The sequence below is a fragment of the Leptonotus elevatus genome, chromosome 1 (assembly GCF_054856555.1).
Source record: "Leptonotus elevatus isolate MCC_2025b chromosome 1, RoL_Lele_1.0, whole genome shotgun sequence".
NCBI classification, from domain to species: Eukaryota; Metazoa; Chordata; class Actinopteri; order Syngnathiformes; family Syngnathidae; genus Leptonotus; species Leptonotus elevatus.
In genome coordinates this window covers 43001303-43025966 of record NC_141239.1, presented here as the reverse complement: position 1 = coordinate 43025966, position 24664 = coordinate 43001303, and the positions used below count along the sequence as shown (strand labels likewise).

The 24664-nt window shown below is 41.8% G+C and overlaps 2 protein-coding genes across 6 annotated transcripts in view; one reads left to right on the top strand and one right to left on the bottom strand.

Moving 5' to 3' along the window:
* The first annotated feature begins 12 nt into the window (after positions 1-12).
* Positions 13-7769, top strand: LOC147182307 (uncharacterized). Of its 5 annotated transcripts, none has more exons than XM_086060272.1 (6): positions 13-95; positions 1423-1609; positions 2267-2370; positions 2722-4983; positions 5719-5927; positions 6071-7769. In XM_086060272.1, exons 2-6 carry the CDS (start codon positions 1426-1428, stop codon positions 6156-6158), a joined length of 2847 nt encoding a protein of 948 aa, XP_085916398.1. In that variant the 5' UTR covers positions 13-95; positions 1423-1425; the 3' UTR covers positions 6159-7769. The 5 variants fall into 5 exon arrangements, with proteins under 5 accessions (XP_085916398.1, XP_085916424.1, XP_085916415.1 ...); XM_086060298.1 differs by having other exon boundaries at positions 24-95; positions 1426-1609; XM_086060289.1 differs by lacking the exon at positions 13-95 and adding an exon at positions 553-664 and having other exon boundaries at positions 1426-1609.
* The window catches only part of vat1 (vesicle amine transport 1), a 42404-nt gene continuing 25008 nt past the window's right edge, over positions 7269-24664 (bottom strand). The window contains exons 3-6 of the mRNA XM_086060319.1: positions 17761-17931; positions 17330-17419; positions 15854-16095; positions 7269-13222 (exon numbers count right to left, since the gene is read on the bottom strand). Coding sequence (XP_085916445.1) covers positions 12956-13222; positions 15854-16095; positions 17330-17419; positions 17761-17931 — 770 coding nt within the window. The 3' untranslated portion in view covers positions 7269-12955. The remainder of the gene's footprint in view (positions 13223-15853; positions 16096-17329; positions 17420-17760; positions 17932-24664) is intronic.

Genomic DNA, 24664 nt, shown 5'->3' with positions numbered 1-24664 from the left:
CTTCTTCTACGGTTTGTGGCTTCCTTTCGGCATTTCATTTCGCTGTAAAGCATCTTCTGCTGTACGATGTTAAACGCACTGTTTTGCTTTTGCTGGTAAGTAAGGCTGACAGGCGTAACACAAAGTAAAAAAAAAAAAAAAATGAAGCCACGGATACGACATATATTTAGTTATTTTCTTCCCTGACGCTGAAATACCTTTTAGAGTTCGTAACACTTTACAGTGGTTTCATGTTTATTTTAGTTTCCTCTAAATCATTTAAATGACTTTCTCAACTTAACCATAAAACAATGAAGAATTTTGTTTTTAAAACAACCACTCGACGTTTGAGAAGCTCAACTTTTTTTGTTGTTTTACATGTTGCATGGCTCCTTATACAGAGATGTCTGACTTGGTTTGGATTGTCAAATACCTATATTGTTTGTAATTGTATTTTTATTCAATAATTTTAAAACAAAAAAACTCAACTTTTCTTCGCGTCATAGCAGGCTTTGCTGGGGCAATTAAACGAGTGCACTCGATCGCCCCCTGACACGGAGAGGCCAAATCATGGTTTCACTTTAACCCTCTTGGCTCTTGAACTGTTGACGACTTGGCGCTCGATAAAAGGATACATGTAAACCACGGCGAACCCCGTATAAGGTGACAGATAAACAATTTGAAGGTAAAAAGTATTTTTTTAATATTAGCCATTTGGTCACAGTCTTAAAAATTCCGTTTTTGAGGAGGATTAGACATGTTTTGTCTCACTTCCTGCATTTGACAGCCTGTAAGCAAGCACGGGTTTTGCACAAATGGAGCAAATAGTACGAGAAAAGTGTAGTAATTTTTGTGATTAACTACTGTGAAGTATGTGTTTTGTGTGACAGTCTACCAAATGTCTGTACACTAATGTGCAATACAAAAGTTGTTTGAAAAGTCCCAATCAGTGTCGTGTCCAGTCTTAAGATACAAATTTTAGTATTTTATATTTTTTGTTATTATTTTGGTTGTGCTATTATGTAGTGATTTCTTTTATTACTGTTATCCATCAATCCATTATCAGAACTGCCTGTCCTCACAAGGGTTGCGGGCATGCTGGAGCCTATCCCAGCTGTCTTCGGGCAGTAGGTGGAGTACACCCTGAACTGGTTGCTAGCCAATCACAGGGCACACATAGATGAACAACCATTCACACTCACAATCACACCTAGGAACAATTAGTGTTCAATTAACCTGCCATGGATGTCATTGAATGTGGTAGGAAACCAAAATACCTGGGGAAAAAACCACACAGGCATGGGGAGAACATGCAAACTCCACCCAGGAAGGCCGGAGCCTGTAATTATTACTGTTATATTGAGCCATATTTTGTCAGGGAACAAAATAAATTGAAAATAAATGTGATTTTAATATTGCGATATTGCTTATGTTATCTCTCAGCAGATGGCAGAGGTGAGCAGGACTGTGCAAGTGAGCGGACTACCTGCAGACATTGAAGAAGAGCGGCTGATCGATAAATTATCCGTCTACTTCCTGCGATCCAGAAATGGTGGAGGGGAAATACAGTCTATTACCATTAATGGGACAAAGCCCAACTGTGCCCTGGTCCAGTTTGAAGACAGTGGAGGTCAGTGTTATGTTCGGTGTAGACCTCTTCCAAGACGCACAGTCCTTAATATGTTCATCTGCCGGATCTGTGGTCACTGGACCGCTTGGCCCAAGTGGATGCGGACCATAAAAACAAAGAAGTATACAGTATCTCATAAATTTGTGTTTGGTGGAGTTAATACTGAGGGGAAATCATGTCAACACTTTCTCCTGCAAAGGAGTGTAAGGGCCACACTGAAATTAAATGCTACCATTATAAAGTTAAATATCAATTAATAATCTTACAGTATTACAAGAATGATGTCACAATTTTACCAGATAGTTATGTTTTTATCACAAAAAAGAAAAAATACATAATTCCAATGAAAACAAATCTTAAATCAACATGATGACAAAAAAAACTTGCTGAAAATAAAGTTGCAGTAAATACAGTTGGAATCCTATAAGAATTAAGTCGTGTTCGTTAATGAGAATAAGATTATAATTTTTAATTACCGAAATAATTTAGGTGAAGTACTATTGCTGTATGAGAATTTAAGAAATAAAACCGTCATAAAGCTACAATAAACCCGGTGGTGAAATAATTGAATAGGGATCTATAATGGAAAATTTACTTTTTAATTGCTTGTCTAGAAATAATCCACCTCATATTCGACTCACCTCGATCTTCTCCCAGTTGCCCAGAAAGTTATTCAACATGGCCAACACACACTCAGAGTGGACGGGAAGGAATACATGCTCTCTGTCACTGAGCATCGCCAAAGCCTGGATCCTAACAAGGTATGTGGAAAGCCCTGTCATTACATCTCATTCACATTTGGGAGGAACTGGACAAAATCTCTTAGTCGCAGTTTGTCTTTGAGGAATCCCTGGAAATAGTCAAAATGCCCATAAAAGGCTTTTTCAAGCCAAATTGGATACCTTCTTGTGTCTTTACAAGCATGACTTCTTGAGACATCTTTCTGAGCCTACTCATGATTGACATGCCCACCATATTTCATGTTGCTAAGCGAAAGTAGCTTCAGTGATTAAATGGGTGGGTGGGGGGGGGGGGGGCAGTTACGAACAGCTGACTGCGAAACAAGTATTTCAGGAAGGCCTAAATGTATGTTTTTTCCTCATATCTCTAAGGTCATCATTAGTCTGACAGCGACTGTGGACTACAGACAGATTCCCGAGGGTAGAAGCATGTTGACTTGTCTGCTTGGGGGTCACCCTGATGTTGAGATGAGCTGCGACTCGACAAAGAAGTTGTGCCATCTGCATGGTGCCTACACCGAAGTGCATTCAGTCTTGGCCGAGCTGCTTGGGCCCCATCCTGAAGAGCCGCAGTCACTGGAGCTCTCAGGCTCAGGTCGCCCTTCCGATAGGCGTTCAGAGTTTCCAATCAAGACTCCCAGTGAGAGATCGGACGAAAGAGATATTACTGGTGGTTTTCCCTCCCCAGAAGACGACCTCTCACTGATGGTGGATGCAGACGTGTTCCAGTATCTGCAGAAGCGCTATGGCCACGAGTACCAGCGCCTGCAGAGTCAATACGGCGTTGAAGTGTTGGACGTGACCACTCAGGGGATCACTACTCTCTTTTTGCAAATTATAACTGGCGAGGGCGGCAAGGAGCGAGAGCGCATAGAGCGCACGAGGACGGCAATAAGTGAACTTTGCCAGGAGAGCGAGAGAAAGATCTGTCAGGCTGAGCTATGCAAAAGTGACCTGGACCCCAGGTGGGACCTGCAGCAAGCGATTGAGACTCTACATGTCAGATTTCCTGAGCTTCTTCTCAGTGAAAATGAAAGCTGTGTCTTACTCATCGGCGATCGTTGTGATGTGTCCGAGGCCAAGCAATTTCTTCTCCAGGAACTTCATGTGGTGGAGAGAGAAAAAGAAAACATCGGCAGTCTTCTTGGAATTCCATCTTCTCGCCGAACCGCTGATGGGAAGCGCGACACCCCTGCCGTGTCTCAGTCAGTCTCAAAAAGTTTGGATGTTCAGAAGGTTCTCTTACGGCAATCAGAGAAGGAGAGAAGATCAGAAGGTGGCAAATTGTATCATCTGGCTGCTCACTTTAAAGACTCTGACCCAACACTATGGACTCCTCCAGGAGACTTGTCTTCACGTGGAAGCTCAGAAGCATCTGGAGATTCGCATCCATTAATGAGGAGTAAAACCACATCGGACATTCTTGCCACGAGTGGAAAAACCTTCAGGAGTACGACTCAACTCCCTCCGCCTGGAAAAGTCCAAACAGGTTCCATGGCGAAGAGAACTCAGAGTTTTTTGGGAACAACTCAGCAGAGACTTCAAAAGCCTGAAAATTCCTATGCATCTCCGCCCAGCGACAGGACCTCTAGCCTGAGTGACCAACATGAAACCTACCATGCAGATGTTCTGGTGTCCACCGTTATATGGCTTCATATTAAAGAGGTATACAGCACCCAAGTGGAAGCCCTGACATGCGACCTGCAGCTTCATGAGCGAGAATCACAGGGCAGTATTCAGTCCGTCATCAGCATCAGTGGCTCAGAGCACTCCGCTGTCACTGCATGCCAGCTTGCTTTACAAGAACTGGCTGACACCGTCAGCGCAGATATCTGCATAAATGAGCTTTCACTGTCCGAACTTGGTGTCAGTGACATGGAAGCTGAAATCTTACAGGCCTGCTGTGCAGAAGTTCGGCGATGCTTTACAAAGATGACTATCCGAGTGATGAGGAATAGTTTGTATCTCATTGGTCCGAAACACTTGTGCGGTCAGGTGGCCGCCTCACTGCAGGAGGTCTTTTCTGGAGACGCTACCCAAACGGACAAGCAGAAAGCCTCCACCAGCCCTTCAATGAAGAAGCAAGTAAAAGAGGGCGGTCCTCAAATGTCATCGGAGAGTCAGCCAGATTCAGCAACTCAAGAAAGGATCTTGAATCCTAAGGATCATCCGAAAACTGAGCTTGTCAACGGAGCTAGCAGTCAAGCGGCAATCAGGAAAGACCCTGTCTTCAAGGAGAAATTGGAAAAGGCAAGCATTGTGGATAGGCGTACAACGTTGGTCCACGGAAATAAGGAAAGCACCGCAAATGTGAATGGCGTCTGGTCAGCAACAACCCAAAACGACAAAGCCACACAGTCTTACCAGAAGCAACCTCACCCAGGTGACATCTGCGTATGCGGGGAGGCCAGCACCTCCATGAACAGGACTGAGTGCGGGGTAATTATGTGCACCAAGTGCCTGGACACTGTTCACGTCCATTGCAGGGTGTGCCATAGTGGACCACCGCAACACCCGGCACCAGCAGGAATCCGGGGCACGATGAAACACTGCAAACTCAACTTCAGCCTGCCTGGTCACAACAAGCATGCCACCATCAAGGTCACCTATATCATTCCGAATGGTATACAAAAGGTAGGAGGCTGTTTGTAAAATGATGGTTTTCGCCGTGCTTAACATGAGTTTGATCATGATTGATTGGTGCGCAATGGGCATTGAACCAAATCTTTGTACTTCTCCACATGAACATTTAAAGCTTGAAGACGACTTACTGCTAGTCACGTCTTTTTGGCATCTTGTCTTCCAATCGGCCAGTTTACAGAATACCTTTGACTAGTGACGAGCGAAATGTGTGGCCAAGGTGACAGTGGTCATACTATGTGCTTGTGTGGGTCCAATAATATTTACAATAAATTAACTTGTTTTGGATGAGAATAGTGGTTAGCCTCCAATCGCTGCTGGTCTAAAATATTCATATACTAGGAAGACCATGGAGAACTTGTGGCGAGTAAAGAGGACTGCTCTGCGAGATGAGACTCCATCTTTGTCGCCAAAATGTTATGTCCAACCCGCACAGCACCATCACGACACTTGGGCGCCTTTAGAACACTTTCTTAACACTGTTGCAGTATGGCATACAGCCGTTTATGCACCAATGACAAAAGCTTAAGTGAAATAGAAAGAATGAAACTGAAAAATTTATAAAAAAAAAAACAAGTAATCTGGCTACAATGTCCCATTTTACGACATGCTATGAGATTGAACACAAGATGAGACTGATTGGGTTGCTGAAGACAAAAAAATGCTTCTAAGGCTCCCACAACTACAAAAATACTGGTAGGAATAAATAATTTCCTCTTGAATTGCCAGGACCATCACCCCTCTCCTGGAAAACCCTTTCAAGGTGGCATCTTCGAGGCTTTCCTCCCCGATTGCAACAAGAGCAGGAAGCTGTTGCCCAGACTAGAAGACGCTTTCCGGCTGGGCCTCACCTTCACTGTGATGAGCAAGGAGAACGGCTCTAGGGTTACCTGGGACGCCATCCCGCACAAAACCAGCCTGCAGGGCGGCCGGTCGGGGTGAGTGTGGCTGCTGCTGCTGCTGCTGCTGCTGCTGCTGCTGCTGCTGCTGCTGCTGCTGCTGCTGCTGCTGCTGCTGCTGCTGCTGCTGAGTGTGCGCTGCACAAATGAAGATAACATATCACACATTTTTCGACCCCCAGGAACGGTTACCCGGATTCTTCCTACCTGGAACGCCTGTCAGACGTACTGACGTCACACGGGATTGAAGGTCAAGCTTCCACATCTTAAACTTCCTGATCGCATTATATGTCCACACATGGTTTAAGGTATTCGCACTTTATAATATTTTTATTGTTATTATTCGAGGTAAGATGTTATTAATGGGAAGACCATTCGTTTTGTCTATGTATTTTTATATTGGGCTTTTTAACAAAAGGGTGACTATTTTGAAGAAACTAGAATATAAAACATGTTTTCAGTTATTTCACCTTTTTTTTTGTGTGTTAAGTACATAACTCCACGCGTTCATTCTTAGTTTTGATGCCTTCAGTGAGAATCTACAATGTAAATATGAGAATAAAGCAAGCACATTGAATTAGATGTGCCTGTGTCCAAACTTTTGGTCTGTACTATATATATATTCCCCTAATAGAGTGTGTGTGCTGTGCGCATGTGTGTGCATCCATGAATTGCATCCATCTTCTCATATGCCCGTTATAATGCAACATCTAAATGTATACGGTTTACAGTATATGTTGGTAAGGTTTACCTTAAAATTAGCTCCTATTTCAGTTGAGCTCTCTCTGTAAATCATATACTTCAAATGCAACTCTGTCTATGATAAGATGACATGTTTTTACATGACAGAAAGGTGTCTCTAGTTTTAATTCCTAAATCATTACTTCATGGCAAGGAAAATAATGGAGTAGAAGAAATGTGATTTAACATTAAAGGGCATCATGCATAAATAATATTTTGCCAGTAACTGCACTCATTATGTTGCTTATGAATTGTATACATTTGTGGCTTAAAGCTACATTCATTATTAGTTCATGCTTTTTTGCTTGTTTGTGCACTCTAAAATCCCTTTCTGTTGTAATGTTAAACAAATACTGGAGGACAACATATTGTAAAACAATCAAATGTTCTGCCTGTAATTCATATTGTATCTTAACATTAAGGGATCAAAATATTTTTTGTTTGTTTTATTCACTATATATATTTTTTTAATTATTCACTACTTGTTAATTATTAATCTTTTTTGGTGCCAAATACTGGAATCGGCATCAGTTCAAAAAATAATAATCATATCGGCCAGGCGCTAGTTAGAGCCACCTCTGCTATTACTATTATCGCCTGTATTGATTTAATAGGACCTATTAAACAACACACAAACTATTTTCATATTTCTTGTTATGCTTTTTTTTTTATTAGTCCTGGAAAACATGTAAGGCATATGGTAACATTACACACTGAAGCGTTACAAGCTGTAGAGGCCCACGCGGAGCCCACCCACAGTCAAGCACAGAAAGAAGCAGCATCAATTCAATAAGGGTTTAAAAAAAATAACCAAATAAACTGACAACTAAAGTGGTTTTGAGTGTTTTTTTTCTTTCTGGTGGGGGCAAAAAAAACTACACAACACGTGCAAAAATCATCACGTTTCAGGGAAGCCTGTGTTGAGGGTGGCAATGGTGCTCGTTGTGGTGCGGGGATGAGGACGAGAGGCGGCGCATTCCCAGAGTTAGGTGGCTGCGCATGCTGGAGGCTTCTCTTGGCAACATGGCACGTGATTGAGTGGGCATTCTTTCTCACACCACACCACCACATGAACACTAAACTAAGCTGTACATACACAACATACACACACCGTTACTTTTATTCTTTTTTTTTTGTTTTAACTAAACATGCTTCCTAATACTGTACATGATCAGCCAATAACTTGAACTGAGGCTGGTTGGCTGGCAGGCGTGAGTGGAAATGGAGACATGGAATTTGGCAACACTTCCACTAACGGGACGCGGACGTGAGGGATTGTGCTGTAAATTGAGCTAAAACTGTTGGAAGGACCTGAGAAACCGCACTAAAAGAAAGACGGTATCTGCTCCACAAGCCAAAAAATAAAAAAAAGGGAATGCGATTAGACGCTCGTTGTCTCTGTGCATTTTTTTAGCCCCTCTTCCCTCACACTTTTAAATGGAGCATGTGACATCCAATCCAGAACCGCAATGTTTGCTCTGAAACTTTCCTCCTGTTGCATAAGTGTCTGGAAACGCTGTAAAACTATTTGAACAAGACGCAGGAAGTGGTGAGCAGATTCACTAGCAAACATTTTACCTCTGAGTTATATGACATACTGCATGTGCTAATCAATGCCTTAGGTCACCTCTAGCTAAGCCAGGTTGCTAAGTGGTAGCATTCTTAGCACTACACATTAAGGTTTAAAGGACCCTCGACAATATTTGTGATGAATGAGTAGCGGCGTGCAAACAATTTCATCATCAGTCCTCAAATGCAGCCCTTCAATATTTTTGTTGAACATGCCTGGAGAATTCTGATGATAGTGCTAGCATCAAGGCTAACATTTTAACCCAGTACAGTACCATTGTTAAGTACAATTTAACTTTTAAGTGCATTTGCATTTATTTATTTTTAAATAATGTTGAATGAATGATTTCTAATATTTAGGTAAAATTCATCTGCCAGTTATGTGCAATAGTATTTGTTTCCTATAATTAAGTGCAGCATTAGTTCAAGTTCAAACTATATTTAATATTTGTTTATGTAATATTTAGGAACGCCAACACTGGCTTGTTTTTTGATGAACACTTAGGCCTACTACACTACTTTTCAAATACAGTGGTACCTCGGAGATTGAACATAATTCGTTCCTGCGAAGTGTTCAAAATCCGAATTGAACATTTTTTCCCATAGGAAATAATGTAAATGCAATTAATCTGTTCCCAAGCTCCAAAAACAGAAAAATCCTATATTAATTTAGTTTTATTAGTTTTTTACATTTACAGTACAGTATTCAAACAATAAAAATACCTTACCTTACCTGTTGTGGTGTGATGGCATTAGTGGATGCTAAATGCTATGTTAATGTTAACTTTAGTTCAGTGCTGAGTTTGTGTATTTTACATTGGGCATATTGTTAGACTACTAAGCGGTCTTTGCGTGCGCTGTTTAACGTCAGGCACGTTGTTGAACAGCTAAGGGGGGGGGGGGGGGTTCCTCGTGCCAGTATTTACAACGGCGCGATAATCTCCTTCCTAATTCCACTGTGGTTCGTAGCACTGTATGTTTTTCTTTACTGCCACTGGCACTCTTGTCTTTCTTTAGGCCCATGGCGAAAATTGTCGTGGAAAAATCAAAATGCACTCGTATGGAGTACCTCCGGGAGTATTCACGATCTGACTGGAAATGAGCAGTGCATCGTCTCAACTACCGCAACGTGAGCATTCGGCATTGCTCAGCTTCGCTCGGCTACCCGTTTTCAAGGTATGTTCGGCATTTTTTACTCAGATTTTTTTGGTTGAAGTCCGAATTGTTTGAGTTCCGAGACGTTCAAACTCCGAGGTTCCACTGTACAGTAGTGTAATGGGCCTAAGTGTTAATAGTCATTATGGTGGAACTTGGAGAGTCAGTTATTTACAGCTGGTATGTGAAATAGAAATTTTGAAAGCCATTGCTCTACTGTGTTCTAGTACACACAGGATATAGAGGATAAGTGTAAAGGTGGCCTAAGACATTTTAGCACAGTATTGTACATTGAAAGGTCCATGACGTTTCCCTTTCCAGACACTAGCTTGTTTTTAGTTTTTTAACTGGGATCAGACGTAAGGCTCGCATGACCACAGCCGGCTGGACCCGTAAAAAACATATTCTCGCTCACTCGCCACACGAGCTCATGCAATTAAGAAAGAAAGCAAGAAAGTAACTCCTTCATCACGTACGCTTGGCGGTGAAGGGTTGTCCAGCTCCTTCTCACTGTGACGTGGTTGTAAACACGTGGACATATCACGGCGGACCACGTACGGGGGCTGGTAGAGTACAGTGAAAAGGATATTTCTGCCTAGTTAAGGGACGGACTGAGGTAAGCTGTGTGCAAGGAAGGAGGCACAGTGCAGGCCCGCGAGCTTGAGCAACAAACCGACAATCAAAGGCGAGAAAAAAGAAACATGAAAACAACAACAACCCTCTCTCGGTGCACATATTTGGGATATTTGTCAGACACGCTGTGAATCTTGTCTGCTAAGGAGGATGAAAATGCATCCAAAACCACACTTAAATTCATACGGTAGCCTGTATATATTTTTTTGTTTGCGCTGCAAATATTCAAAGCATTGACAACAGGAATATACATTGTCATTTGGCACACGTGGTTCGGACACAAAAGACACAGCTTAATAATAAAAAGGGTCCCCGACACTCCAAACAAACAAAACAAAAATACTATATGACTTTTGGGGGGTAGGAGGAGCGTTGTGTGTGTGTTTTTTTTTTGGGAGCGTTTGTTTCATCACACATGGCACTCGGAACAGAAGCACCGTGCACAGGTTCACAAAGGGAGCCTAGCAGATTAGAACAAAATACGAATAATTACAATACTCATAATCAGAACCAAATGTGGACAGGCTGCACGGGTCCACACGCCGCTCACACTCCAGCCCACTGGGGGGCGGAACACAATCTAGTGAATGGATGGAGGATGGGGCTGGGGTGCGAGCGTCTTGCTTGTAAGTGCATTAGGCTCAGCAAACAGAGTGCAAAACATACAAAACATCACTTTGTCCTCCGTGTTCAGGCCTGGAAGAAGGGGATGGGCTTGGGGGTTGGGTAAAGATGGTGGTGGGCTTGGTTAGGTTGGGGTACAGATGACCTGAGGAGAGACGCGCACGCACACACACAATGGCACGCAGCACATGAGGGAAGCCACTCATGCTTAACACAACATGTTTTTTTGAATACATTTTTTTTATACATTTATAAACAAATTCACCAGTTGCCATCTAGGGGGCGCCCACACTAACAGACAGACAGGCAGGCAGACCGACGGCAAGAGTTACATATTTTAAAAAGAAAACAAAAATACGACTTTTACGAGTTTTAGTCAGAAAAAGGCACAACAATAATAGCGAAATAGAGGATATGGGAAGGTGCAGGGATGGGCAAAACAATCTTTGATGAATTGATCGATAGGAATTCTTTGAATTGCGTACAATTGTTTAATCATGTTTTGAAGCGATAAAGTCAAAATTATGTCAACTACGGAATGCTGAGTTACATCCACACACTCAATACGACACTGACACTGGCTATGGAAACAGGAGTTCAGAACATTTAGAAAACATCCTCCCATCCATCGCATAACAATTAATCGACTCACTGATTGTTAGCGTTTCTCATAAACCATCAAGGAAATGTAGTCAAATGCCCTTTCATAAGGTTAACAAACTGATTGTATGAGCAGGCCCTCATACACCCGATTTTGTGGTGAATCCTCAAAATTATTATCAAACTTTGATGGCACGCTCCACCCCAATTAAACAGGTGGTGAGTTGATGAGTACGTTAAAGCGCCCAAAATCCGATGTAGTAATAAGAAAATGTTTCAGTTCAAATTTAATGTTGATTGGTGAAACTGGTGTCAGGGGCTCATTTTCCTAACTTGCCAGTGATGCTACTGAGTGGCATTTTTGGGGTTTAATTTTGAGACCGCCAAAATACATAAATTTTTAGCCTGTGATGTTGGTCAAAATGAGTTTTTAACCCCCCATAGTTCCAGTGTACCAAATATGGTACATGAAAACTACAAAACTATGTAGATACTCCAAATGGTTTAATAATAGCTGTAATTTTCCTTTGAGTATACCTTTTTTAGGGCGTTTTGGGTAAAAATTACATAAATGAAATTATGTTGAAGATTTAAAGTAATCTAAACGATTTCCATAACACAAATGCGTAAATGAAATTGGCTTGTGACATTATTCAAAATCTTCTTGTGGTCTATGTGATTTTCCTCTCTAAATATGAAAAATGTATGTTTAATAGTCATAAAGTAAAAAAAAATAATAATAATGTATTGAAATGTTCTTTTAAAAATACCCACGTTCATGTGACAATGAGCTTGTGAAGAGAATTTCCCTAACCATCACTAGGTGGCACCATACACTCTATTTAGCCACAATCTGTTCCAAGCCAGTTGTCAATACTAGCTAGGCTTTATCATGGATTTTCTTTTTTCTTTTTTTTCTTTCTTTTTTTTGCCAGTGTCATCACCTAAAATACTTGAAGGGGAAAAGAGGAATGGGACTTGTACATTGTTGGCACACATGGGAGGGGGGTAGGTGGGGGAGGGATAGTGGCATCTCTTGACAAGCCTGATGCCTGTTGCTATGCCGACCACGGAGAGGGAACTGGAAGGAGAAGGGATTGGAGGCTTGTACTGGAACCTCCGCCCTTTTGTTGGTTGGGGTTGGGGTGACGGGCAGGCTTTGCTGAATAGGAGCGAGAGGGAGGCCTCGGTGTGACAGTGCTTCTTTCAGCTTGTGGCCGTCACCAGTTGAAAAAAAGACCCCCATACCCCTCTTCTTCCCACTGCCCAATTCATCTTACACACAGAGAGGCTCTTTATGAGGGACTATTATTAACTGTGGAGCTCTTTCTAATTAGCAGAGGATACTTGTTGATGCTGTCTGAGCGTCGGCCAATCATAGGACTCGCTGACTCATCCGAGTGACATAACGAGGGAGGGAGGGAGGCAGGGTGGGTGCGGTTCATCTTGGTCGTCTTTGTGCCTGTCTGTGGGCGAGGTTGATGACAGTAAAAAGGGGGGGGAGCAGGTAACAACAATTTAGCACAGTAGGAAGTGGTGGCAATGGTGGGGAGAGAGTGGTTGGAGATGGTCGACGGGAGGGGGGGGGGGGGGGGTAATCACTGTCTGATGAGATGATTTTTTTTTTAATGGTCAGGCAGGAGTAATCAAGAAAAGAGATATGGATGGGAATGAGCGTGGTTTCATCTCACTACCCCACTCTCACCACTGCCATCAGCCCCAAACTATCAATCTCCATCCCATCTTCATTTCTCCTCCTTTTTGGCGTCCTCCTTCTTCTCCTCTTCCTCCTTCTTGGCCTCCTCCTTCTTCTTGTCATCCTTCTTCTCCTCCTTCTTGCTGTCATCCTTCTTCTTGTCATCTTTCTTCTTGTCATCCTTCTTCTTGTCATCCTTCTTCTTGTCTGCCACTGGTGCCTCTTCCTTCTTCTCCTCCTCCGGCATGGGCTCCGTGATGAGAACCACCTTGCCGATGTTGTTCCTCTCCTGCATCTTTCGCATGGCGTCGCCCACCTGAAGAGGGAAGGCGAGAGAGAGGGATTGGTTGGTTGGAAAGTCCATAACGCAAAGAATCAAATCTATGTCATTACTTATTGATATCCAGTGTGAAAAAGCTGATTACTTATTTAATTATTCTGATTACTTCTTCAGTCAATACATAACAACTTCTGGGGAGGAGACGACATACCTGGAACACTATACCAGGAAGGTGTCCAGGTGGCTTCCAAAGAGATTATTATTTGACTTTTGTTAATGCCAAGGAGCCTACTGTATCTCTAAGGGAGAGCCTGGACACCCTGTAGAGCAAACTCAATTTGGTACCACGGTAGCCAGTTCTTTCAGTCACAACCCACAGCTCGTGACTATAGGTAAAGGTAGGAACGTAAATCGCCATCAAGAGCTTTGCCATTTGGCTCTGCTCTTTCTTCACGGCGACAGACTGAAACAGAGTCCGCGTCACTGCAGACGCTGCACCAATCCGCAGCATCCAGAGTCCAACCTTCACTGGAAAAAAATCTGATGTACTGCTGGGAATGAGGACCAAACTCGTACGAGGATAGAACAGCTCATAATTGCGGATTTCCAAGTCCATAATGCACATGAAGACTGGCTAGACAAACTTCCATGCACTTTATAGAACCCTGCAGAAGGTGTAGAGATGGTCTGTGGCAAAGACGAAAACCACATTGCTCCTCCTGAATCTGAAATTCAACTTCCGGATGGACTCACTTCACCAACATCCCCCAATTGACCTAAGCAGGGAAGCTGTAAATGGAACATACCCTCTAGTCCACCTTCTTAAAAAAGGGGACCACCACCCCGGTCTGCCAATCCAGAGGCATTGTCCCCGTTTCCACAGAGTGTCGCAGAGGTGTGCCAACCAGGACAGCTCCACAACATCCAGAGTCTTTAGGAGCTGCAGGTGCATCTCATCAACCACAACTCAGGAGATTTTTAACTTGTTTGATTGAAATTGCTTTTGATTTCAGCAAATACAGTAAAACCTCCTAATCCTGTAAATTCAACACATGGCAATTTTCAGTTCTTTATAACCTATAAAACGCAGTGCATATCAATGAGGCAACGCATATACACTTACGACGTTAATATAATCCAAAATATTGCAAATTTCTTTCTAATACTTCCAGACTATGATTATCACGTCTACACATGTGCACATACATTATGGCGACAGTCGGTCGCATTTTTCGGGACATTAAGTGATGTCATGTTTTTTGTCAACGAAGCAACTAGAAAAAGCCGACCTTGTGACGTGAATATAGAATAAAAAATAATCAACATGATCCCCCACTCCGTTTCAAGCACCAAACTGTATTGTTTTTCCATGGCTCAAATATGACACTAATATCTCATTATGACTCACTAACCCAGCAGGAAGGAGGTCAAAGTTGCTCTCGCATTCTGCGCGATTCCACTTGTTGCGCACCGACAACGCATGTACCCGCCTCCGTCTCATCATGCCTCTTCTCTCGTCATCACTAGCGCGAGGCGGGTGGACCACCTATCGACCGGCGCCACGGCAACTGGGGCCATCTCCTAGCAACCTAAAGCCCTGACGACTTCCACACACCATGGGAAATGAAGGAAGGGAGGAGGGGATGTAGAACAACCGGTGGCCCTCTAATATCAATCCTTTGGGATGTGAATGAAGCGGACAAAACATTCGGCACACCATCAAAACGGAGCACTATTGTCTTAACGACAGAATTTGTTGATTTTTTGGGGGGGACTGCGAGCAGCTAATTAGTAAATGCGACTATAAATAAACCTGCTGCACCATTTTCTCGCTGTTATGATTATTAGAAAGGAATCGACAGAGGCCTTGGCGAAAGGATTCAAGGTGTGGTCTTGTGAAGAACTTCATCTCGCTTTTTTTCTACCCTCCCTCTCATCCTCGTCTTTTTCTCTTGCATCAGGGACCCCGCCCTAAGCCAGACGCACGCACAGACGACAGGGTGTCGCCATGGCAACAAGAGAGAGGGAAAAAAAGAAGTGGAGATTAGGAGGAAAAAGGAGGGAGGGAGTAAAAAAACCTGGAGTCTCTGACAGATGGAGAGGCAGAGAAATGGCCGAGGAGAAGAAGAAAAGGATGAACAGTGGGAGGGCGTTATTTTAGACGATCCAAATGCTGACAGTGTCACACTCTCTTCGCCGTTTTCTCACACTTTTCCATTCATAATCGGCTTTTTGGCAGCTTCCGCCTCACCGACAGTCTGACTCTGTCTGGCCCGGTCTGAGACATTGGCCTTCTTGTGGCTTGAATGTCGCGGATGGCATCCCACGTTCAACACGTTGAACAGAGTCCTATCCTCAATCTCAGTTTGGGCCCATTACATTGGTTTAAAAAGCTGCCATCACCGGCTTTTGGCTGACCAATTCTCACATAATTCTTAGGATGAGTGATCTTAACCTCATTTTCATCCTAAATCAATCGGGTTGAGGAAAAATAAAACCCGTATGCTGACCACGACACATAAGAGATGGAATCTTGTGTCCGTCCCACATGCACAGGCATTACCTTTCCAGAAGAGTCCCACTTCTGACACCAATTCTCACAGGACTTGCTCATAACTATACTGGATAACTTTGTTGAGAAGGGAATTGTACCGGGCGAACACTCACCTGCTCCAGGTGCCAGGTAGAGTCGATGCGGGGCTTGACCTTGCCCTGCTTATAGAGGTCCAGGATGATGTTCAGGGCCTCGCTGATCAGCTCCGTCTCGCCGTCCAGGTAGCCCAGGTGGAAGCCGCACACCGACTTGTTACTCTGGATCAGGTTGAGCGTATGGATGGAGAACTGGTGGTACCAATTCTTGGCCACGGCCAGCAAGTTCTTCTTCTGGCCTGCCAGCATGTTAGCGGCACCTGAAGAAGAAATGCTTCGTTTACACAGTGCGTCACCTCAAGTGTTCCTTTCATATTGCCACATTGTGGAGTGCACACTATGGGATTCAGACACAATCCAAGTTTGGAGTACACAGAATGTGCTCCATTGTTTGGTTCTGCATAGTTCTGATAAAATGGAAGAGAGGGTCCAGGATGAATGGGTGAGGGTGGGAGGCCACATGCAAGGATTTTTGTGCTACATGGAAAAGCCAGAGCCCTGTTCTCCGTGCATGCCGTCTTCGCCCACTCCTGCAGGCATCGCCATAGAGGCCTTCTCACGGACCACACACATTTTAGGGGGCAGTATTATGCAGTCATGAAGACGTAAAAGTAGAAGACTTTCTAGATTATTGTGATTCAGTAAACTGCAATAATATTCTCGGAATATCTCCAGACTTACACCCCTAGCCGCCCACCAAAAAAATAAACAAATCTGAAATTGAAGGTGTATATTATACACAAGTAAGTGTGAAATAATGAAAATACATCACATTGTATAGATGTTTACCTGTACCTGTACAAAAGGTCTACTTTCATTCCAACGTGATATGTAATGTCCTAAGTCTTTTGTTTTTTATTTTTCGTTTGTCCAGGAAACAAGCAAAACGGAACTACAGTAAATACTGATTATAGTGTTTTTTTAAATATTTTTTTCCAGTAAGTAGAATTTAATGATCCATTTAACTAAGCATGTTGACGATTTTTTTAGCAGAGTTGGCCGGCGTCATGAATTGTTAAGGAAAAAGAATATTTAACAGGAAAGTGTAGTAAAATTATAATCTCGTGAACTGCCATGTTAAATACATCTGTAAATGCTTAATAGGTGTAATCAACTATAACTATTCATTTAAGATTAATTACAGTAACTTCACCTGCGGCTAATACAAAGGTGCGTCTTATCCATCAGATCACAAGGGGGCGCACTATAAAGGAAGCGCAAGAGCGTCAGGCAGAGCAAAACAAACCAAGTGAGCTCAAATACAGTAGGAGAGACAGAACGAGAGCGAGACAATTTGCACCCTCATTATGGAAAAGAAAGTAGTTGGAACCCGGAACAGAAAATCATGTAGTTAATAATAAAGAACGTTCATTGGGATTTTTTTAATTTTTTTTTTATCTTATTGCTCGTGTCTGATTGACCCAGGAACATAATTTCTGTGTAACAATACTTTAGTCAGTATGGTGTATAATATTCTGCCTTGATTTTACTGACCATAGGTGATGAGTTTTCCCATTGGTTTCAGCAGGTTGTAGGCCTTGTGGGTGTCTGATCCTCCAAGAGGATCCAATACTATGTCCAGGCCTGTATGGGAAACAAAATTAAAGTGCTCTTGTGAATATGTATGTATAAATAACACATAAAAGAAGGCAGTACAGATTGATCCAAGCGTCTATTTAGAGACATTGAGCTCTACCTTTCTATTATCTGCCGGCGGGGCGTTAACACGGTCGATGCTGATTTTCGTATCCAGGTATGCATTTCTCTGTCATACTAGTAGATTTGTGGCTAAAAAGTTCCTGTATCGATTTTAATTCACGGAATCACTTTGGATTGTATTTTTCTGAATAAACCAATATATTCCTTGAATCAAATTGAAACCATGAATCCTGATACCACTCAAATCATTCACTCCACCTTCTCACCTTTGGGACTGATCTTGCGGACCTCCTCCACGTAGTCCTTGGTGCGATAGTCAATGGGATGCGTGACACCGGCTTGGCCGATGGCCTCGTGCTTGCTGGCCGACGCTGTGCCAAACACTGTAACGCCCTTCACCGTTTTGCACAGCTGCGTGGCCGCCGTGCCCACGCCGCCTTATGGGTAACACAAAGGTATCAAATGTTAAAGGGGGGACATACTGCAGCAAACTGATTTTGAATTACCTGTAAACAAACGAGCTCTGTGGAGTTTGGTTATTGCTATTTGCCTATTTCTGAAAATGTGTCTGTGACTTGTTGAGAATTTTAAATAAATTTCATCACTAACAACCCCCCATGAAAGTATTGTAATTGTTGATCAGAAATGCATTTAAGATGTCTGGGGACTGACTTGGATGTGAAGAAAAAAAAGCAGAACATGTCTCCTTTAACACCTAAGCAACATAATGCATAAGAAGTCATGTCAAGTCCACTTTTTAAAGACAAATAAAGTCAACGCGATTAACGTTATTCATTGTTTTGAACAAGCCAACACCATTTTGTTCTGTGCTTGTAGATATGCAAAGATGGTATTGTTGCACAATCACGTTAGCGAGTCTGACATTCCACACAATGAGACGGCCAAATAATGCATCTCTCGCTTTGTTTTCTGGCTCATTCAAGGAATCCCACTTGTCTGTTTTTCTGCCAGTCTCACAAAAACAACATGTGGCACATTGCAGACATTTTAAGAGGATATCTGTGTTTGCGCTCGCTCTATTTGAAAGCGCATAGCCGTGCTTGCCGAGAAGTAATAGGTTACTGATAAGCGCGAGGTGGGCTCGTTTGAAAGGGAGGCTGACTGGAAAGGACTTGAAGTGAAAGGCATCCATAAAGGTCATTCATGCCCGAACCCGTTGAGCTCCGCTCATCTTATCTGATGGCGCAAAGCCTTTAAAAGAGCAAACATTTTTACAGTGGGATGCTGGCCAGCATAAAGTAAACATAACATATATCACCATTCGATTACAAATTGTACACTTTGGAAATCTACATTAGGAATGTCTATACGAATTTTTGATCCTCATATATGCTGCTGTTTGTATGTATTTTAGGGGTCCCCAGCATATGAGTGCCCCCTGAAAAGTTTGAAAAATTTGCCCCTAAGAGCAGACGTGAAACCGAGTCAATATGTCTATGCACACACGATAAAGTCTTTAGGAGAACCCATGTCTGAAATTGAACAGGAAGTCGGCCATTTTGCTTCAAAGCGGCCATTAGCAATTATTTGCAAATAATTATTTTCAATTTTTTTAAATTTTATATATAGTCAATTGTACCCATTTTTAGATCACTTAAAAATATTTTTTCCTTCATTTCCTTAGAAAAAAGCATATTTTATCATTTCTGTTGTATGTATTTTTAAATAACAAAAGTTCAAAACACTGAAAACAAAACATTTATTTTTTGAAATTATTTCAAATTATATACTTTATATGTATACAATGTTTGCATCCATATGTATATATTAGAGCTGTCAAACGATTATATTTTTTAATCAGATAATCACATTTTTGAATTCGGATTAATCATGATTAATCACTTAATTAAAAACATACTATATATTATATCAGATTTTTTTTTAATTACACCTATTTTTGCAATATTTTCTTTATTGGTGAAATTGTCATTGTCAATTTCTCAAACGTGGAGAGGTGGTAAGCAAGAGCCTAGGAAATAAGAATTCCAGAATAAAGTCCAGAATTTTTCAGATTTTTTTTTACTTGAAGGGCCCTTGTCGTCTTTGTAACGATATACATTTTGATTCTGATCCCGAAATTGATCTCACAAAATTGTGTGGGTTTACCTAGCATGCATAAATGGTCATAAAAAGGTATTTTACAATGATATAATAGCAATACCACTGACTGTCACCTTGCATTGGTGTGAGAGTTGTTGCTATAAAAACGGCGGCACAACTCTTGCTCTCTGTGATGAGTAACAAAAAAAAAAAGTGTTGCCAGGGAAACACGTGCCAATTTGCCGGCAATGAGTGAGCAAAAGGAGACATTTTGTTTCATGTGAAGCCACAAACATTGTTAGTTGACAGAAGACTGACAGACAGAAGACTGTCAGCATACTAGCCATTGTGCCAGGATGTTTGTATGAACCATGAAGGAAAGGAATAAATTAACACGCGCACGCACGCACACACACGCCATTTTTATAGAATATTCTGTTTTCATTTTTAATTGAGTTAAAGGGCCTTATCGTATCAAGTGTGAGGGGTTTCGGGCACAAGATTCCAGTCAAGTTTATTTATGTAGCCCTTAATCACACAAGAGTCTCAAAGGGCTTCATATGCCCGCAGTTGACAAATATCAACGACATCACCTTATCGAACCACAAGAGGGCAAGGAAAAACTCAACAACAAAAAAACCAACAGGCAAAAAAATGAGAAACCTTGAGAAGGGACCGCAAATGTGGTAATCCCCCTTCCAGGATGATCAGGCTGCAATGGATCAATTATGTTTCATGCAAGCATATCTTAACACAAATCCACCAGTGCTATAAATTGTGAATAAACACATGTCGAGCCATCAGATATCTTTGTGCAGCGTCAGCGTGGGGACGGGTAAACACAAACTTCCAGTCAGCCGAAGATCCAGAAGGTACCTGTCCCCCGCACCCCCCTTTCTCCCCCACTCTTGAAGAAAACTCCTGACGGTGCGTCACAAGACTTGGGATCCTCGCCAGGGGCCTCCTCGTGCACTTTTAACTGGCTTCACTCGCATTCGTGCACAGATCAAGAGAGTTTAATCCGGGCAAGTATGCCGCCGCTCCAAAGAAGAACGCTTCATTTGCTCCATGGAGTCGTCGCTTGGTCAAAAATTCAAAAAGTCTGATTTGCTAATCCTTAACTCGAACACACTAACCCTCACCCTAAACCTGAAATTCTAGCTCTCTTAAGTCTTGCGCTAACAGGAACTCAAGTTCTAATCCTATCTCAAAGCCAAACCCTAGTTAGCCCTGACCACCACTAACCACTCTCACCCCTTATCTGACTCACGATCACATCTTTTTAGAATCGATTATCCCATCGACTATCCCATCAAATGATTATCTCCGCTATCCTCTTTTCCTACCCCTTACTCTAAATCAAACCTTCACCTGAAGACCATAACTCTAATTCTGACCCACTGAAGCTCTTACTCAAACCTCAACCCAACCCAAGATCCACTGTTAAGGCAGAGAAGGCAGCCTAAGCAAATTCCTGCTGCTAATCGCATTGGTTTTCTTGAAATCAAATTGAAGTGTTTTTATTTGCTGTCCCCTTACAAAACACCCACACATTTAATTTGCTTGTCCCCTCAGTCACAGCAAACTCTCCCCCAATCCTGACATCGACATACTTCCATCAAATGAGGAATTTGAGACAAAAACACGGCGGAATCCACCACAACACTAGGGCACTATTGTTATAGTCGGAGCCCGACAACAGTGCTATTAACTTGTCGGGTTTATAGGAACATGACATTGAGCTGAGGTGACACCTCAGCATCATCCTGATTAAAACCCACAATGCCTTCATTTATATTCAAAGCTTCTGCCAAACTTTGATTGTCATTGTCTCCCTTTTTATTTTTTCGGAATGTAGGACCCTCAGCATGTTAACCTGGACTATAACAGTATCATTGTAATACCATTTAAGGCACTGCAAGCTATTAAATGATGATTCAAATGTCAAAAATGTTGAACGGAAAATGTAATAAATCTAGAACAGGGTTCACCAATTCCGGTCCTTGAGTTCAGGAGTCCTACAGGTTGCAGATGTTTCCGCCCACTAGCAACTGATTCATATAATCAGCTCATCAGCATGCCTGATAACGATCCTGATCTTTAGTATCAGGTGTGTTGGTAGGCGGAAACATCTAAAACCTGCAGGACTCCAGACCTCGAAGATCGGAATTGGTGAAACCTGATCTAGACCATCCATCCATTTTCCGGACTGTCCACTTTTATGTCTATAAGTCACATCTACAAAGTTTCATTTCATTCCTGTTTATTAACACTTTCTACCTAATAACATACTGTAGATCTAACATATTTGATGCACAAAATTAATTACAATAATATTTTTATTAGTTGTATTTTTGTCATATGCTTATGATTTGTAAAATTCTAAGTCCATTTTTGCATATATGTTTTGCATATTTTGGGATACTTTTATTTATTTATTTATCTATTTATTAATTTATGTTAAACTAATTCTACATGTTTTCGCAAAATTGTAAGCTCAGAGCTTGTAAAAAAAATGAAATCTGAAATTTTATACATTTTAAATTCTGAGGATTTTGTAAAATCTATTTTTTTTAAATATTTTACTGACATTTTTTATTTATTTTGGAGGAATTTAATTTTGCTATTTATTTTTTTCTACACTTTAAAAAAAAAATTGGGACAATTTTTTCATGTTGTATTTTATGTGTTTTATTTTATGTGAATTGACCCAAAAATATTGACTGAATAACAACCATAAGTAAACGTTCATTATTTACTGCGCCTTGAATGTGCCTGACAAAATTTGGCCACGCAAACATGAGGTGACCAAGAAATAAACTCCAAGCAATAGTCGTTTAGTTTTAGATCACATGATTATTATTTTTATCTGTGTGGTTTTAAAAGAGAAATTGCAAGTTAAAAAAATATAGATTTATCCAGAAATGTAGTGTTTTTCCATAATAAAGTTTATTTATGGTTTGTCCTCGTCGCTCTCCAAATGAAAATGTTTGCGAGCTGCCAGTTATGACAAACTTGTTTGGCTGTGTCACTTCCTCTGCGTTTATTTCCACTTTGACTTGAGGAACTTTCACAACCCGTCATTTGCTTGCGGCAGCCTCCGAAAGAATGGAAAAAAAAAGAAAGAAAACATCTCAAACATTTCTCAACGACAGACACGGGCCGCGCGACAACTTCAACAAAGCCTTTTATTTACCCTCCCTGTCTTCTTCTCTGCAGCCCCAGCTCAGATGCCAGGATGATGGGAGCTTGTTTGTCAACGTGCACTCTTTGCACTGCTATTACTCTGCATTATGTAACCTTGGTATTTTTGTGGGCTGCACAGACAGGCAAAGCTTGGAGAGCAAATTAACGTTCTTTCTCCCTCTCCCTCTCTTTTTCGCTCTCTGAAAATTCTCAGCAGGCAGTGTGGAGGAAGCCAGTTCGAGAGTGTGAAGGCAGGCAGCCCGTAGATTTCCCGAGGAAGGAATGTCACGCCGATAATTCATACGATCTTGTTTATAAAACACCATGACTATTAATGGAGGGAACGTGCCTGCCGAAAGCAACACATCGATGGTGATCTTGTTGCTATCTCTTTCTGATGCAATCAGTACGCGTAAAAACATGGCCACGCCAAGTGTTAATTTTAACTCACATTTATACTATGGCAGGGTTTCCCAGACTAGCCCGGCTATCCCAACCCCAAAACTAACTCCCAAGCCCTCCCTAATTCCAGCCCCTCCTTAACACTAACCCTCTTATCCAAACCCCACTTAACACCAACCTAACCCTAACCCAGGGTACAGTACAAAGCCTCACATTCACCCAAGCCTACCAAGCCCTACTTAACTCTCAACTCCAACACCTTACCCATTAACACTAACATCCTAACTCCACTCTCACCCCATGCACCGAACCCCTAATCTACCCTATCCCCCCCAAACATAAGATCTTTGCGCAAACCTGAGGTCTATCTGCATGAGCTTGTGAACGTGTACAAGTAATAGTATAATAAATAATAATCCATCCATTTCCTGAACCGCTTATTCCTCACAAGGGTCGCAGGGGTGCTGGAGCCTATCCCAACTTTTGGGCTCTAGGCAGGGTACACCCTGAACTTTTTGCCAGCCAATTGCAATAATAAAAAACATTTTAAAGTAGCACTAAGGAACTTATCAACCATACTAAAATATTTGCATAACTCTTCTGATGAAACATCAACTTAAAACTAGTTGAATGGTACCTTTGCCATGGCCTGAGGGGGTCTGTATCATTTTTACTGGTACTAAGCAACTTTGAGGAGGATGGTAGGAACATTGCCACACAAAAAACTACAAATGTGCTGACTGCTTTATGGCATACGTCACTTCCTCCTTTCCCCATTCGTTACAAAGACGGAAGTCAATTTGAATGTCAGCACACAATTACTGCTTTCCTGGCAGAAGCTACAAAACAACTCAAAAGTTTTGTCTGAGGAGGAAAAAAAAGAAAAAGGGACGCTACCCGGATAAAAGGACAGTCAAGGATCAACATTGGCCGAGTTTTCACTCGCTGGCGTGAGCTAACCACACCCCCCGATGCAATGCGCTTGTCCTCATGGGAAATGTGGTCTTCCTTCAGGCATAACATTACCTCTTTTGTCCATTTGGTGCTGCCATAATCAACATAAACTGAAAGTTCCTTAGTGTTGCTTTATGCACCCTTACCTTTCCGTGCATAAAGGAACGGGGTTGGTGGCTCCATTTGGTGTGTCAAATAAAATATATAAATTTTATTTTTTTATCTAATTGTATTTATTATATAATATTTGGTTTGCATTTAACATTTAGTTAAAAAAATAAAAAATAAAACAAAAATGTCAGTAAATTCCCAATTTAGTACATTTTCTACTAAACCCCCCTTATCCTCACCCGCCCTAACCACAATCCTCTAATTCGAACACCCCTAACCCCAATTTCAATAGTAACCTGTCCTGCTAACCTTCCTAAACCCTAATTTATCCAACCACAAAACGCAAACCGTAAAATCCCAACACTCTTTAAACCCTAATCATTCAGAACCCCTAAAGTGCTATATAGAAATAAAAAGAAACACAAATAAAGCTAATAAATGTAGCAATAATGACAG